The sequence below is a fragment of the Podarcis gaigeae genome, assembly GCF_964106915.1.
Source record: "Podarcis gaigeae genome assembly, chromosome: 8".
NCBI lineage: Eukaryota > Metazoa > Chordata > Lepidosauria > Squamata > Lacertidae > Podarcis > Podarcis gaigeae.
This window is the reverse complement of record NC_139684.1, coordinates 84,312,533-84,330,407: the sequence shown is the minus strand read 5'-3', so window position 1 is coordinate 84,330,407 and position 17,875 is coordinate 84,312,533. Positions and strand designations below refer to the sequence as shown.

General features: G+C 47.8%; 1 protein-coding gene and 1 long non-coding RNA gene across 3 annotated transcripts in view; one reads left to right on the top strand and one right to left on the bottom strand.

Annotated features, from left to right (window-relative positions):
- LOC310851841 overlaps positions 1-17,875 on the top strand; it is a 140,060-nt gene that overhangs the window by 67,747 nt on the left and 54,438 nt on the right. The window lies entirely within an intron of this gene.
- On the bottom strand, positions 947-17,822 carry HNRNPL (heterogeneous nuclear ribonucleoprotein L). Of its 2 annotated transcripts, none has more exons than XM_083753916.1 (13): positions 17,509-17,822; positions 12,448-12,566; positions 12,097-12,334; positions 11,124-11,209; positions 9,844-9,940; positions 9,127-9,199; positions 5,568-5,639; positions 5,195-5,475; positions 4,038-4,159; positions 3,717-3,918; positions 3,261-3,318; positions 2,818-2,913; positions 947-1,283 (listed from the first exon to the last, which is right to left on the bottom strand). In XM_083753916.1, exons 1-13 carry the CDS (start codon positions 17,530-17,532, stop codon positions 1,225-1,227), a joined length of 1,527 nt encoding a protein of 508 aa, XP_083610042.1. In that variant the 5' UTR covers positions 17,533-17,822; the 3' UTR covers positions 947-1,224. The 2 variants fall into 2 exon arrangements, with proteins under 2 accessions (XP_083610042.1, XP_083610041.1); XM_083753915.1 differs by lacking the exon at positions 17,509-17,822 and adding an exon at positions 17,177-17,432.

Here is a 17,875-nt window from a genome sequence, read left to right as displayed (position 1 = left end):
TCACCGTTACAAAAATTGCAGCGTTGCTTCTGTTAAAATATTATGGTAGGGAAGATCAGGAACCAAAGTCACACCGCCTCATTACCTGTTTTTCCAACTTTGGAGCGAGTATGAAAACTTAACTGGTACACAAACCAGTTGCAGGCAGGTGGAGGTCACCTCTTAGCATCCATGGCAGTTTTTGATGTTTCGTTCATGACTGGAAGCCACTGAATTTTTAAAGCAGGCATTGTATAAATATTTAGCCGGCAATGCTGCTAAATGCACACTCTCATAAGAGATATCCACTTCCAAGTAAATAAGGTTGGCCCTTGACTATAGAACAGTTGAGCCCTCTGGGAGAGCGCACCATATGGAGTCAAGCACATCACACACATTACCATTGCACTTTTAATTCCTGTAGTCTTTGCTTATGACATCAAATTCTCAAAATCAGTATATACAAGAAGAAATTGAAAATTCTGAGTCCACATTTGAATTAGTATGTCCTGTGGAACTCCCTACTGGTAAAAGATTGAAGAGAGAAGAGTGTTTTTTTGCCAGACCTATTTTGAAAAGGTTTATGTTTACACAAGTATTTCGTACTTGTTTACCAATATTTTATTTGTTAATCCAAGCAGTGTTTGATTTGTATGTTTCTGTTGATTTTATTTTTAAATGCTGCATTCCACATTGCTATTATTTTTCATGAAAGTGCAGATTATAAATCCAGAAATAAGTAAATTATTCTAGTTAGTGTTTTTGATTTCTGAGCAGTCAGTCTTGACAATTCCATTATGCCTCCTTCCATGAAATCAAAGGTTAAGGGGACAAAACCACACACCAAGGCCCCACACCAATACTAACCGTGTATATCCCTCCTCTGTACTTGAAAAATCCCTGGCAAAGTTCAAGCCAACTTTTTCAAGAGCCCCACTACACCACCAATATAGACAACCACCAGAGGTATTTTCCAAACAGCTTTATTAAGGTGTGCCAAGTTGCACAGGCAGCACATTGTAAGACTGGGGGGTGGGGGGAACAAGTCACATGTACAATAGTTTTAAAATGTCGCCCAAACTCCACAGGGCTTCTTCTTCTTCCCAGCTGACATAGCTGCAGGCAGCCTCTACTTAAGCTTTTTCTTTCTTTTTTTAAAAAAAGGAATGCAGGGCACTTTGAAAAAACCCACACACACAAAAAGAGTAACGGAGGAAGTCTTCCTTGGCAGGAGCCAAACGAAATTTACGAGGCATGCTGAGCAGTCGAGAAGCACAGTTTCAGTGTGTACGGATACGGCCCATCTAGGCAGAAGAGGAGACATGCATTAGGGTCCCCTGAGCTTTATTTGTTTTTGTGGCAACACAAGGGATGTATTTATTCAGAGGGATGAACCAGTGAAAAGAGGCTTTACATAAATTTCAAGATTTGTTGTCTCCACACACTCCAATCTACTTAGAGTATGTGTCATGCCCATGGGTGCATATGCAGAGTCTAGGCCCCCCACAGCCAACAGGCTTGACTGAAGAATTCTATTGTAGCCACTGGAAGCCTTTTTAAAAAACAACATCTAATTGCAATATGGGAAAATGCCCCCACTTCCAACTAAGCTTGGAAAAAACTCCTTCACTGGCTACAGAAGAAAACATTTTTTAGGGGTAACTACAATGGAGGCAGGGACACGGGTGGCGCTGTGGATTAAACCACAGAGCCTAGGACTTGCCGATCAGAAGGTGGGTGAGCTCCTGTTGCTCGATCCCTGCTCCTGCCCACCTAGCAGTTTGAAAGCACCTCAAAGTGCAAGTAGATAAACAGGTACCGCTCCAGTGGGAAGCTAAATGGCGTTCCCGTGCGCTGCTCTGGTTTGCCAGGAGCGGATTAGTCATGCTGGCCACATGACCCGGAAGCTGGACGCCAGCTCCCTTGGCAGTAAAGCTGAGTGCCGCAACCCGAGTCATCCGCGACTGGACCTAATGGTCAGGGGTCCCTTTACCTTTACAATGGAGATGGGGCAATTTCCAGGGGGTGGGTGTCACTGCTGGGATGCCCCATGACAGTTCCTCCAGTTTGCGAGTGTGCTCATGGGACAAGTTTTTAAAGTTTGGCGATCTCTGATTTGGACCAATCTGATGGGACCTGCCAGTGGCGTAGCGTAGGGGGTGCAGGGGGGGCCGGCCACACCGGGCACAACATCTGGGGGTTAGGGGGCGCAAATCCACGGGTTAGGGGGCACAAATTACTTGCCTTGCCCCGGGTGCTGACAACCCACGCTACGCCACTGGGACCTGCTTGCCTACTTATGTAGGCAAAAGCAATGGTATCAAGAGTATTGAAAGGGGGGGTCAGAAAAATGAGCCCATTACAATACAGGCTGAACCTCAAAGTTTAGGCCCAGTTGGCAGTGAGCCCATGCAGGAACCTGCCCTCCCTCCTGCCCTTTTCAACATAGTTTATGTTCGTGGTAGTGGCAGCAGCATACCAACAGCAGAGCTTCTAGTAGGCCCTAGATCAGGTGTGCAGAAACTGTGGCCCTTCAAACATCACAGTAACTCCCATCAGCCCCAGCCAGTGTGGCCAATGGTAAAGGATGAAGTTGCAGGCCAGCAACATTGGGGGGGGGGCATATAGATGATGCTGCCTTAACCATTCCAAAAGTGTCAGAAACCTATTGGCACCTACTCTACTTCCCACTTCCTACCAGCAGGAAGTTTTAGGAACAAAGCAGCTCACCCATTACCCATTTAGGAAACTGTTCTACATAAAATTGAGACCAGAAAAAATGAGTAGGGGGGGGGGGGAGGCCTCCAGCCCACAACATGCACACCCCACAGAGCTTACTTGGGTTTTTCATCTGGTAATGGTTGAGGAATGCCAGAGTCTCCAGGGCATCACCCTTGGTTTCCCATTCCAGCAAGCCAGAGGAGCTCCTTTCACCTATGAAGATGTTAACAGCAAAGACATAGTTGGGACAACATGGAGATTGTGCACAGGACTGGCTGGTTGGCTGGTTAGGGTGGCTAAGAAAGGGGAACGATGCTGTTTCCTCACCCATACACCATTTTAAATCTTCAAGGCTTTTCCCTGGCCCAAGGGAAAGCATGTTGCAGCCAGCCTTAGTTTTGCTGCCTCAAAGCAGTTCTGAACACCAGTATAAGGTAAAATGGACAAGCTGATGTGGAGCACGGTGTTTTAACTAGCCAGCTGAGTTGCACCCTCCAGCCCCTATTCCTGCTTGCTGAGTAGCAGCATTTTGAGGCTTGAAAACTGCAGCATGTACTTACTTTTCCCCGAAAACACCTTGACTGAAGCTGGTCTCTTCACCCCCAGTTCATCACAGATCTGACAGGATAAAAATACAACGCAAGTGCTAAGTTATGAAACTGACTGCAAAGTTTTTTTTATAACATGCATGTTAAGTCATGTTCAGTTTCCAAATCCCAGGGAAGAAAAATGCTTTTGCACTGCGAACAGTTACTTATCTACAACGTAAGGTGACGGGGACATGACAAATAACTTGTAGTCCTATTTTCACAGAATGTTTTAGCACTGCCACATAGTCCCTTCCTTCCCACACCTATGATGTGGCAATCCGCCTAGGGAGCCAAATACCGGGCGAGGCCTGTGATCCATCTGGGCAGCAGGCCTTGGCACACCTCTTGAGACTCTCTCTTGGCCAGACCAACTGTCGAACTCCCTTTTCTATGTTACCTGACTCCAAGATGGGCCTGAGGCATTACCTCGTAGAAGTTATCTTCTGTCACCTCCAGAGGAGCATTGAAGAAATGAAGCACATTACTGGGGTGCTGGATCCTGTTCTTGGCTGCTTGCTCTGGGGTTGAAAACCGGTTGTTCCGAGAGCCACTGAAATCCTTGTAGCTGCATGAACCATCTTCAAGGCCGTAAGACTGGCCAGGCATGATGGCCTGTTGCTTGGAAACACTGTCGGAAGGAAACGCACAGCTTAAGAGCAGGCAAACATTAAGGGCAAGGAGCAGCCTTCAAGGGCAGAGAAGGAAGCAGAATGAGCCCTGAGGAAAATTAGGAGTAGCAGCACTCACCATACATTCAGCTTTTGATCAAACATGAAGTTGTTGTTCAGGTGAGTGATTGCTCGGTCCACCGCGTAACCGTCAGCCATCTCCACCATGGCAGCTCCAGGCTTGCTCTTCATGAACTTCACCTAACAAAACACATACCTTTGTTGAAACACAATCAACTGTTGGCATAGATTGATCCCTTTTGGAGACAAAACCCCAACTCTAAGGTACAGCCACAAACCTGCACTCGAGGCATTTACTGTGTGGACGCTGGGCACAAGAGTGTAGCCAGTGTATCCAGTATTAACTTTCCTCAGTCACCTGTAGATTCCTTAGCCAATCCCGCCACCATCTTTCATTTGGCCACTGGTTTGCAGGAGGCACATTTTTTAATTGAATTGCAAGTACGAGCTTCCCTTACTCAGCAACCACTTGCCTTTTTAAAATTCAGCCCTGTTTTCCTGCTGCATTAGGAACGAGGTTCTATACTCTTGGCATTCTGGGTACTCTGGTTCAACTTTCAGTGACTGAGAACCTATGAGAATTGTCTTCTCAAAAGAGTCAATTCCCAGTATCAGAAAGCCCCCCGTCAGTGCAGCAAGACATAAGAAACCTACTGCCATCAAATTCCACTCTCATCAGTTTCAGGGGTTGAAATTATCAAGCATCTGCTGCAACCAACACCTCTCTTCCTTTTTTCTGTTGCTGCCTGTTCATCTGACCTCAACAGAGCAGTGAGAGGAACCAGGAACAATTGGTGAAATGGCCCCAGAAAGATGGGGCGCACAAGTGGGCGGTACGAGCAGAGAGAGGAAGAGGAGATGGAGCCTGAAGACCAGACATGGAAGTAATCTCAATGCTGTATACAACTCATATCATGACAAAGAGAACTCAGAGCTAGACCACAGCGAAGAGAACTGAGAGTGTCTCTTTCCAGTGGGAATCAAGTCATTTGCACAGGTCTGCTTCCAAATCAATGGGGAAGAATAATCTGCTGCTGCCTAACCTCTACTGCTGAAAGATAATCTAGGCCCATCCATCATCACGATGGCAAGCAGAACTGCACTGTCGTTTTGCCAGCAAGCTCAACATGTGTTCTGCGACTGAGCTTCTCAAATTTGGGTAAAAGGAGCAAGACAGAGCAGGCTCTGGGAGAAGGAGACAATCAGCTTAATTACCTTCTCCACATTTCCGTACAGGCAGAAGACGTTGAACACCCTGTCACAGTTCATCTTGGACTGATCCAAGCCATACACCATCAGGACTGCGCTGTCAGCATGGGGGCCATACTCTGGGGGTGGGGGTGGAGGAGGGGGGTGTCCATACTGAGGCCCGTAGCGGCTCGGCCCCCTATGGCGGCCCCCGACAGGTGGGCCCATCCGCCTCCCTTCATAATGAGGCGGTGGGGGGCCATAGCCTTCATCGTGATAGTGCCCGTGGTAGCCACCGTGAGGTCCTCCTGGGGAGGGAACAAACATCGAGAGCTCAAGGCGAGGCTAGAGATTTGGGCTTTGTTCCCCCGGATGCTGATGCTGTGTGCCGACTTCTTACCATATTCAGCAGGGTGGTCCCCAAGGAGAGGCGGCTGCCTCTGGCGCTTGTTGGGGTTCCCACCTGGCTCACCTGTCCAAAAAGAGGAGGCCATTAGGAAAAGGCAGCAAAAGCCCGGCACTTGTATCTCGGGGGCACGTGTTGGATGCTAGAAAGTCACAAGTCCACCCCCGTGGCTCTCCTCAAGTTAAATATTTCCAACACCTTGAGAAGAAGATCTGCCTCCAGCCACTGGAAGACAGAAGGTGGCGAAAGGTCTACCCATTTTCAAGGGTCCAAAGTGCACCTAACTCTTCTCCTGAGGCAGACAAATAGCTCCACCCCACCCCCCAAACACAAACTTTGAGCTAGGGAGGAGGGGCAGCAGCTCTCGGAAGGGGACAATTGGCTTTCTCTTGCAACGCTACAAATCCAGCCATTTTTTCTAGGCTGATATGCCTTTTAAGCAGAGCACTGCCACTTGTCTGACCTACTCCGAGGTCGTGGTCGGCACAGGTTTGCATTTGGATCCAGTATTCTCCTCAAAACAGCTGCTTTTTGGCCTAAGTGAAGTTCAATTTCTGCACCCGGTGGTGTCTGAGAGCATGCCAAACCTTATCAACATGGAAACGAGTTATAAAGATAGGTGACCTTCGCTGAGGGGAGGAGGGAGGAAGAGGAGAAGGGAGTCAAAGGACTTGACAGTTCCACTCAGGGCAACAAGAATAATAATATAAAAAAACTAACATCCCCACCCAACCCTAGCAAAGGTAAAGGGACTAAGCAAGAGGCTGAGAAGAGTACGCCAAAAGCAAAGTAAAAAAAAACAGCAGTCAAGTTAAAACACGTGATTGTATACAAGGCAGAAGAATTTAAGCAATCCATACAATATCACTGTTGCTCTAACAAAACAAAAAAGGGGTGTTTTGCAGTTTATTTCGATAGTCATTACAAAGATTGAAAAGGGCTACTTACAGCAGTAGTACACAGTACAATGTCCATTGTCACATACACATTCTGCATTTCTCTTACCATTGGACGCTTCAACAGTGTAAGCACAGTTCTGAAAGATGGCGTCCCATCAAACATACACTGCGACCCTGCGTTACATGGTTTCAGAGTCAAATACAAGTCAACAGGCACCAAACTGATACAATTTCAAGTAAAAAAAAAAGTTTTTTTAAAGTAAAAATAGGGCTCACAGAGATGTTTTTTGTTTGTCTTCAGATGGTATCAAGGAAAAAAAGGACATAACAAAGGTGTAATAATGAGTGTCCCTTCCGTGTTGCATCTCCTGATGTTTTTGTCATGTGCTGTTAACAGGTTTGGTGCTTCTGGCTCTGTGTAGGTCTCCCGTGTGCATGTCTCTCCTCTGATAATGGAATGTGCCTTGGATCCCAAGTGCCCCCTGGAGCAGAAAGCACCCCCAAGTCTCTAGGGAGCTGGGGGCTCTGGGTACTTGGTGTTTTTTTTGTCTGTCTCCGCTCGGCGCTGATAAATGTTGGCAGCCGTGGACTGCGAGAAAAGGAGTGATAAACTGCCCTCCCAAACCAAACCGTGTTGATATGGAGAGCGTCCTATGTCTTGGAGGGTCTCTGGGATCTACTCCGTTCTCCGGTAAGAGCGCTGGTGCATTTGTCTGAGACCCATCTGGTCTGTGTTTTCCTAGTTTCTGTGTAACATTCTTGGGTTCAAGGTTTGGTTTGTTTGTTTTGGATTTGTAAGAATGTCGTGGCCTGGTGCGTCTTTCTCTCTCTCATTCTCTCTCTGTCTCACTCTGTGCTTGTAGATGTTTCTTGGATCACGGTGTGGTGTTCTTGATGTAAAAGAATTGGAACTCAAATCTGCTGCTTTTCAGGTACTTTGTTAAGATGCTGCGTGTTTTCTCCAGGCAGAGCTAGTGGAAGGTTGGCTTTTTTTTCCTACACTGTGTGGTGTTAAAGCATGTGTAGCAGAAGGCAGATCACAGGCAATTCAGGACTTCGGCTGCAGTAGCATACGGTTCCCCCAGGGTCATGTGTGAACGCACTGTTCAGAGCTGGGGAAAGGCCAGGTTAATGTACCTTCTCTTTGCCCAGCCTAAAGACAGGAGAGCCAGGAGGCAGCTAACTGAATTGCACAGCCCTGCCAACTAGCCACTGCCAATCTGTACAATCTTCTAGTTATGTACCTTGGAGGAGAAAGTGAGTCATGTTCATGTCAAGTCATGTAATGCCATTGCTTGCTTTGCTATGGGGTGGGGCCCAAAATGACCTTGGCCAGCCCCCTCGATCAACAGCTTCCTCCAGCCCGCCCCCCACAACTGCCTTTCTGCAGCACTCGGTGGTCTCTACATCCATGGAAGAAGGCAGTGCAACGCCGAAGTATTAAGGGTCCAAGACCACACAAAACCCATCTTTAAGCCAATTTAATGCCTGTTGTGTGAATTACACTGCTTGTGGTGTTAACACACAAAAAGACAGCATCACCCTTGCACACAAGCCGCTAAAATAAGGTGGGTCAGATAAGACTTGCCACTCCCCTTCGGTTCAGAAACCAAGACACTGCTCTTCAGCCGATTGTGGGCTGATCTGGAGCATGTTAACGTTCTAACTTGTTCATCCTCCTTAATTCCATTTTCAAGGAAATGGCGCTTGAGACCACCAGCTGAAAGGCCACATTCCTCGCCCCTAAAAATATCTGTGAGCCTAATGCACAGCTTTACCTTCGGCCTAAGCAAAGCCCCCTTCCTTCACCATCTCTGTGCTATGTGCACAGCAAGGTGTCACCTGAGACTTCTCAGTGGGAAGGAGCCCACACCCAACCCACTGAATGGCAGGCACGCTATGCAACCACCCCCAGCTGGATCAGGGTTGGGGCAATAGGCCATTTTGACGCTCCTGCTTTCAACAATGCACCTTGTTTTTCAAGCAGATGAGAACAGCCATTCCCTGAAGTGATACCTCCAGGATCAAGCGCTTCCTGAAAGTCCATTTGGCGTTGCCTTTTGCAAAATAGTATTAGCGATGCCCGTTCTTCACCCTGGTTAGCTGTACCTTACACAGGCTCCACACGTGCCCTGAAGTTCAACTTCAGGAACCACCTCCTTTTAACTGTGCCACCATATTCCCAATGCTGTGTTCCAGTTCTCGAATCTTGCCACAAGTAGATTGGAGACTATCCTAGGCAAGGGAAGGAAAGGAAGGTGGAGCCAGAGAAACTGGCGCTGTGACTGAAGCCTGGTCACATGGCCCTGCCTATACTGGGTGGAGGAAGTGAATTCATTGTTGCCCCAGAGACCTTAAACATGCCAATGAGAATGCACATTTCCCTTCGAAACTACTTGTCACTATTTACAACCGCTTATCTTAAATGTCTTATTAGGCCTCCTTAATAAAAGGCTCTGGTGGCCTGGTAACGCCTTACAAAAAACGTCAGAAGTCAAAGCACAGCTGCACTAGCTCAAGACTTCCAAAATCAGCCACAATGCTGGACAGCAGGCAAATGGCATTACATCACACAAATCAGATCTATGAAGTGTGCTACTCAACGGGAAAGGCAAGGGTTCATGTGTGGCTGCAAAGCAGTCTATCAAGGTTACCTTGTCCACTGAGGTTAGGGTTGGTGTAGTCCCATGTGTCTTGGTCGTTCTTGAACACATTCAGGCGGGTTGGCTAAAAAACAAACACACACAGCCATACAAAAGTAATGCAAGATGTCCAAATTATGTGGCCAACCCTTAGCTATGCCTCTTCCAAAAGCTTGATTGCACTGATGGTTGAGTGCAAGACAGTGCAGACCAACTAGGCCAGACCAGCAATTTATCCAGCTCAGTCTAAGAGCCATCAACAAGATACAGTGACCATTACTGACCCAACTTTAGCCCATTAGTAACTTTTTAGCAACATGTTCCACGGACTAGTCGGCATGTGAAGACTTCGTGCCCTTTCCACTTATGTGATTCCCCTTATGGCCAGCAGTAACATAATGTAGCTAATGCCATGTTAGATGAGAAAGCAAGACTCAACACAAATCAGAGCACAAACCAGTATGTTTTAGGAGTGGTTTTTTTGAGGGAGCAGCATTAGAAAGGGAGGCTTTAGGGCTGGAAAAAACATATTGTAGAATAGTGTGACTACCCACAAGCCCTGGAACAGGGAGTGACATACCTGAACTAAGGGACAGAATACTTATACACATTTTTGATGGCAAGGGTCATCTCCCTTTCTACAGGACCCTTTCAATTCACCAAGGATCACACAGAAGATCCTTCAGCGGGCACAAAGAACCCTATCAAATTCTTCAAAGCGACACTCACCTTTGCGTATTCAATCTTCAGAGTACAGCATCCAGAATAAATGTCAGCCCCATTCAGAGAAGCTTTTGCTCTCTGAGCACTCTGCACAGAGTCAAATGTTTGTAGTGTTAAGGAAGCCTTGGAGAAATTGGGGCAGCCTTTTGGCCATCGGAAAAACTTAACGCTTCAACTTTGAAGTTCTTATTGTTGGACCCTTTCAGAAGTACATCAGTGTCTGAGAATTGCCTTTCCTTCCACTTTCACCTCGTATGTCCAACTTGGGATCACATGCATTCAGAACTAAACCCACCCCACTGAAACTGCAATTGCTTCTTGCCTTTTATTGTAGAGACTGATCCTTCAGGTTAGTGGTGGAGATACCTGTGGTGTGGAAGCATAGTGCCCAGGTAATCAGGTGAGGGCCACGTGAACAAGCCTGACACAGTGTTCTGCCAATTCCCAGAGGCTCAAACAGGACTTGGGGATTTGTAAACCTATGCTCTCACAGTAGAGCAGACTATCAAGGGCAGGGGTCGGCAAGGTTTACCTCGCCTGGGCCGGTTCACTCCGTGGGCCGGATTATGCGCGCGTGTGAGTGCCCGCAATTTCCGGCGTCTGCATCTGGTGCAGACATGATTTCCAGCGTCTGCGTAGACGCGATTTCCGATGCTGCGGAAGCGAGCCCCCCCCCACCGTTCTGCGCAACGCGCAGGGACTCACCAAGTAGGTGGCTTGTGGGCCAGTTAAACAACCCCCATGGGCCGTTTGTGACCCATGGGCCTTAGGTTGCCTACCCCTGATCAAGGGAGTCCACAAAACAGAAGTACAGTGGTACCTCTGTTTTCGAACATAATCCGTTCCGGAAGTCTGTCCAAGTTCCGAAATGTCAGAAAACCGAAAGTGGAAGTCTCAAAACGCAAGCCTCAATACGGAAAACTCAAAACTGTAGCCGTGTTTCCTGTTCGACTTCCGAGGTGCATTCGAAAACCAAGGTACTTACTTCTGGGTTTTCGGCGTTTTGAGTTCCAAAACGTACGACTATGGAGGCGTTCGAAAACCAAGGTACCACTGTAACTGTCTTCTGAGGAGCTGAGACCACTCACTGAAACTCAAATGAAGACAGAACAGTAATAATCTTTCTTCAGGCTAGTGGTACAGCAAATGTTATTGTCAAAAAGCCTGAGACAACAGATAAAAGCAATTTGTTTGCCCAAGCTGAAAGGCACTTATTTTGAACTATTCCAAGGAAAAACACGGTTCCATTACTACAGGCTTCCTAGACACCGGGGGGGAAAGGATATTCCACCATAGCCTGGACACCATTCTTTCGGAAGATAACAATCCGCTGCACTGGGCCACATGGGTTGCAGATCGTGTACAGCACATCCTGTAAGATAAAAAACAATCACATATTTTTAAAACTGGGAACATATGGCCCTTAAGATGTTGTTGGCCTACAACCCTCCTAATCCCTGATCATTGGCCACAGTGAAAAAGACTGGTTACAGATAGGTAGCAGTGTTGGTCTGCCATAGTCAAAACAAAAAAATTCCTTCCAGTAGCACCTTAAAGACCAACTAAGTCAGTTCTTGGTATGAGCTTTCGTGTGCACTTAAAACCATGGAGAGACCTGGTCTGAACAAAGACCTTGGATTCTTATCTCATTATACATGACAAAGCCATTTTTCACCTTTTCACCCCTTGCTTTTTCCTGTAAGACCTATTGCAGTCGTTAAGAGTCATCAACAGGCTCATCACAGCTATCTGCCAATCACCCATTCCCACCACCCTTCTGAGTAATACCCCTCCCCACCTTCTCACTATATAGAAGGGTCTGGAAACTTCTGTTTCAGTGTATCTGAAGAAGTGTGCATGCACACGAAAGCTCATACCAAGAACTGACTTAGTTGGTCTTTAAGGTGCTACTGGAAGGAATTTTTTTGTTTTGAAAAAGACTGATGAGACCTGGAGTCCAACATCTGGAAGGTCAGACCCTAACCTAGTAGATCTGACTACTAGTCACAAGCCACAGGCAACAGAGAAAAGGCAACAGAGCATCTTCAAAAACAATGGAACACACTGCTGCCATCCACCCTAGGATCCAGGCAAGCTATTTTGTGGACCTGGATGGACTTGCAAGGACAGCAATTATCCTGGCTGCTATATTTTTTTCATCTGCACAGTGCATGAAATGAACCCTGGGGCCCCCAACAAAGACATGGACCAATTACGTTCAAGTGTTTCTGGCTGAGTACATGCAGCATCACTACGCACCGTTGTGATGGAGTAGATGGGGTTCAGGATGGTGAAGAGAAGAACATTGTTGACTCCCCTAGAATCATCCGAGTCTCCGGGGCGTGAAATCTTCTGGCTGGTGGAGTAGTTGACAAAGGCTGGGTGCCCAGCGATGTAGATCTGGTTGTCAGCTGCGTAGTTCACAGCGTTGCAGGCTCCCAAGATATCCTCAAACTCCACCAGAGCCTGCCTCTTTTTGGGCATCACCACCACATAGCTTGGGGGAAGAAAAGGAACCACTGTTTACACTGCCGAAGCAATCAACACTATACAAACGTCCAACCATCCTCCATTCCATCTTGTCAGATGCCCCATTTGCCCACTCCTAACCTTATGGGGCCAAATTCCTGCAGGGCCTCTACAAGGTCAGCTTCCACAACACCATCGATCAGGCCCCTGATGTGGACAACAGGGGAAGCAGCTGGCTTGTGTGGATCATCATAGTTCTCCTGCCAGGGACGAAAGAAGAGGAAAACTTTGTTCTCTACTGCAAACCATTCTAGCTGCAAATGAAGAATAACCTATTTACACGAAGGTTAGTTCTCTCTAGGAATTGCCCCACAAGCGAAAAGACATGGAGCCTCCTCAGTGGAGTAATCAAACGTTAAGGAAAAACTTTTTGTATTAACTTGACTCTCCAAAACCTCCTTTGCTACACTCAGGCATTTTATTTTATACTCCATACTGATACTACACATTTCTAGATCGAAATATAGGCTTCATCTCCAACACCACAAAGTCACTGTATTTCTGTGAGAAAAGTAACTACCCCTCCCAATGGCAAGTAAATTTGAAAAAACCTAGACTCTTTATTTTTAAAATAACAAAACTAAACCAGTCTTGTCAGTCTGAGCAAAGATAACAAAGTTGCCCTTGGGCAGCTGGAGAGGTTACTGCCAAGAACTGTAGAAGACAGTTATTTCCCCCAGAGAAATTAAGACTCATGCCTTCATCTGAGACTCTTTGGGGGGGGGGGGGGAGAGACTACTTTGCAACTGATGGTTACAAAATTCTCCCTATTCTCAATCTGGGCACACTGTGAAAATCACCCTCTATTCGAAGTCATCATAATTTCTCTCACCTCTCACAAGCCAATCAAACTCCTTCCAGAGATGCCCATGTTGCTAGTAGCAGACAGTGAAGTCTACTAGTTGAGGGTGTCTGGATTTGTCTGAGTTTGGCAGCCTGATCCCAAGCACCTTTTCTGTCCCCATCCCAATTTTGGTGGCAGAGGCAAAAGGAGAGACAGTGCTGAGGTGGATGAGCCCAACACCCTGATGGCAGCATCACTTGATGAGTGGAGAAGGGGCAATAATCATCCCCCTTGGCTAATCTGCACAGATCAGCTGAGGAGGAGGCTGTGTACCTTTGTGTGTTTACCTGTATGTGCTAGCCGAGTATAGAAGAGGAGGAGGAGTTTGGACTTGATATCCCGCTTTATCGCTACCCGAAGGAGTCTCAAAGCGGCTAACATTCTCCTTTCCCTTCCTCCCCCACAACAAACACTCTGTGAGGTGAGTGGGGCTGAGAGACTTCAGAGAAGTGTGACTAGCCCCAAGGTGACCCAGCAGCTGCATGTGGAGGAGCGGAGACGCGAACCCGGTTCACCAGATTACGAGTCCACCGCTCTTAACCACTACACCATGCTGGCTCTCATACCCAAGCGTGGTGCAGCCACAGCCAGCACTCCTATGTGGCTCCAGGAGGGTGAGCTAAAAGTAAATGTGGCCCTCTGGTTAAAAAAGCTTAGCCACCTCTGGCCAAGAGGTTCAGTCCTTATTTCAACACAAACCCTCATCTAAGGTTCCATGCCTGTGGTTCCACTGTGTTAGCAATGAACTGTCCTAATCCCATCAGAAATCTGAAAAAGAGCTTTTGTCCTGCCTAGCACCTCACAGAGTGTGTGGAGCAAGGTATCTTTCTCAGATTTATCCACCAATGTTATTACATTTTATTTCCTCCACACCACGATGTATTGGGGGGCGGGCAGGGGGTGTTTGCTTTTCCTGAAATTTGCTTTTGGCAGCTGAACTACAGCTAATTTGGAGTTAATTTTAAAAAAACCCTAAACTTTCTCCTATTATCAATATAATTTTACTAGCAACACACTACTTTGCCTCTGTATTAAAGATGAGGCGAAGGAAAAACCCTATGAATCAGAAAGAAGGGCACCATCTTACTGAGCCTGCCATTTCCAATTGGTGCACAAACGGAGGAGAAATAGTGACGACCCCATGTTCTGTGCCTTGTATCTGGTACTTGAGAGCTATGCTGCCCTATACTCCCAGACTCTGCTTGCAAGTTATAAGTTAAGTCCCTCTACTTCACAGGTGTAATGTCTATTTTAAAGTGTCACCCAGTCTACCAGCCATCAAAGTTTGTGGCAGTTGCTAAGGTTAAAGAGTTCCTTAGGTAAAGGAACCCCTGACCATTAGGTCCAGTCGTGACAGACTCTGGGGTTGCGACGCTCATCTCGCTTTATTGGCCGAGGGAGCCGCCGTACAGCTTCTGGATCATGTGGCCAGCATGACTAAGCCACTTCTGGCGAACCAGAGCAGTGCAAGGAAACGCCGTTTACCTTCCCACCAGAGCAGTACCTATTTAACTACTTGCACTCTGATGTGCTTTCGAATTGCTAGGTTGGCAGGAGCTGGGACCAAGCAACGGGAGCTCACACCGTCGCAGGGATTCGAACCACTGACCTTCTGATCGGCAAGCCCTAGGCTCTGTGGTTGAACCCACAGCGCCACCTGCATCCCCAAAGAGTCCTTTAGTGGAGCACAAAACAGTACCACCTCATACCTACTACCCTGTTCAATTACGTCAGTACATTCTTTCTCACTATGCTGCCCTCCATGTTTTGGACTACAACTGGCGCTGCAGTCCAAAGCATCTGGTGGGCAGCAGGGTAGGGAAGGGCACACAAAGTGAGGCGTCATGGGGGCATTCAATGCTAATCTTTCTCATAGTAGACCCTAGGAAGTTAACTGACCCAATTAACTTAGTTTCATAGATTTCAATGGGCGTACTCCGCTTCGGATTTAGTTCTGTATTCATTCAGAATTTCTAAGTGGTGGGGATTTTTTTTTTTTTAAAAACCCAACCATCATAAAGAGAGTAAGAGCCATGAATATTCATTACAAAAGCAAAAGAACTGCCTTAAAATACCTGCTAAAATAAATGAGGCCTTTGCCATGCGCATGACATTCAGCAGGGACTATTATGGGTTGCATCTTTGTCACCTGGGGGGAAAAACAGCACCCTCCCAAATTCCCCTTTGCAAAAAAACGAGGCAGCTGAACTCCAGGTTTACACAGGTCTCCTTGTGTGCATTTATAAACATGTACAGTGGTACCTCGGGTTAAGAACTTAATTCGTTCTGGAGGTCTGTTCTTAACCTGAAACTGTTCTTAACCTGAAGCACCATTTTAGCTAAAGCTGCCGCAGTGTGATTTCTGTTCTCACACCGCCGGAGCACGATTTCTGTTCTCATCCTGAAGCAAAGTTCTTAACTTGAGATAGTATTTCTGGGTTAGCGGAGTCTGTAACCTAAAGCGTATGTAACCCGAGGTAGCACTGTATATCTATCTACAGTGGTACCTCGGGTTAAGAACTTAATTCATTCTGAAGTCTGTTCTTAACCTGAAACTGTTCATAACCTGAAGCACCACTTTAGCTAAAGCTGCCGCAGTGTGATTTCTGTTCTCATCCTGAAGCAAAGTTCTTAACCCTTAATACCTCTTAATACCTTAATACCTGAAGGAGCGTCTCCACCCCCATCGTTCTGCCCGGACACTGAGGTCCAGCGCTGAGGGCCTTCTGGCAGTTCCCTCGCTCCAAGTAGCCAAGTTACAGGGAACAAGGCAGAGGGCCTTCTCGGTAGTGGCACCTGCCCTGTGGAACGCCCTCCCACCAGATGTCAAAGAGAAACATAACTACCAAACTTTTAGAAGACATCTAAAGGCAGCCATGCTTAGGGAAGCTTTTAATGTTGAATAGGTTATTGTATTTTAGTGTTTTGTTGGAAGCCGCCCAGAGTGGCTGGGGAAACCCAGCCAGGTGGGCAGGGTATAAATACAGTGGTACCTCGGGTTACAGACGCTTCAGGTTACAGAACTTTGCTAACCCAGAAATAGTGCTTCAGGTTAAGAACTTTGCTTCAGGATGAGAACAGAAATCGTGCTCTGACGGCGCAGCGGCAGCAGGAGGCCACATTAGCTAAAGTGGTGCTTCAGTTTAAGAACAGTTTCAGGTTAAGAACGGACCTCCGGAATGAATTAAGTACTTAACCCGAGGTACCACTGTAATATATTATTATTATTATTATTATTATTAACCTGAGGTACTATTTCTGGGCTAGCAGAGTCTGTAACCCGAGGTACCACTGTATATGCATGTGTTTACGTTCTGTATGTCCGCATGCACTACACCAAATATGAATTCCAAAGCATTTTTAGGGTTAGATATACAATACGATATACAATCATCTTTATTGTCATCGTCCCATACAGTACAATGAAATTGAAAACATTCAAAAACCCCTAAAAACTCTGAAACCCCATTTTAAAATGCACTATACTATACTATAAAAACCCCTAAGAATTCTGAAACCCCATTTTAAAATACACTATGCTATACTATACTATATACTATACTAAAAAACACACTACACTATAGAGACTCCTTATGCTGCGTTTAGAACCAGAACTGCATTCGCGTAGAATTAGGGCCCTTGTTTCCCCCTTAGGACAGCCGGCGCACGCGTGGAAAGGCCGACGCCCGCCTGCCTCTGGTAGACTGCTCCCGCACGTGGAGGCTCCGCTCTTGAGCTTCCGCTACGTGAGGGCGGGAAGTTCCCGGGAGGGGTAGGCTGCTCCTGCGCATGGAGGTCCCGCCGGGGCCGCCATTAGGCCCGTTTCGCTTCGTTTTCCACCCTGCGCGCGCACGTCCAACCTCCCCCTTTCTCTCCCCCCTCCCCCCCCCAAGTACCGCCGCGCGGCCTTCCTCCTCCTCCTCCTCCTCAGGCCTATCCCGCCCCGCCGGCCCCGGCTCTCCTCACCCCGCCTCCGCCGGCCGCTCCTCCCGGGCCGTGATCCGCGTTTTCCGTTTTCTGGCGCTTGGGCGCGCGGCCGCCGTCAGGGCCTCCCCCATAGTAGCGCCCCGACCCGCCTCCTCCGCCTCCGCCGGCCATCTTCACCATCTCTCCGCCGCGTCCCGAGCCGCCGCCGCCGCCCTCGCCGCTCTGCGAACCGCGCCACCTCCGCCGCGACATGGCGCCCGCACTACAGCAGCCCACCCTCGCTCCCACCTTAGGTACGCCTCGATTGGGCGCGCCTCCCGTCATTCAGCAGCGCCCAGGCGCCCATTGGGTCCAGCGGCTCCCTTACCCACCTGCGTCCCGCCCTCCGACGCCATTGGATCGGGTGTCTCCCGCCTGCCGGCTTGATTCGCTTCCGTGCCTGCTTTTCAAGCGGCTCCGCAAGCCCGGTTGGGCGGCGGCAGCGTCCATCAGACGTCCCTTCAAATTAATTGGACGGAAACGACGTCTCTCCAGTCGGCATCCCGCCCCACCGCATTGCCTCTCACGGAGCGCCCTCCTTCTTCTTCAGAAAACCGTTGGTTCCCAGAAAACGCTGCAGTTCGCTCCTGTTGTCTTATTGGGTACTTGGAGTATCTATCATAGCAACGCAAAGTCTGATTGGGCCATATCGCAAGAAGACACCCTCTTATGTATTTGTTCCTATAACGGAACGCATTG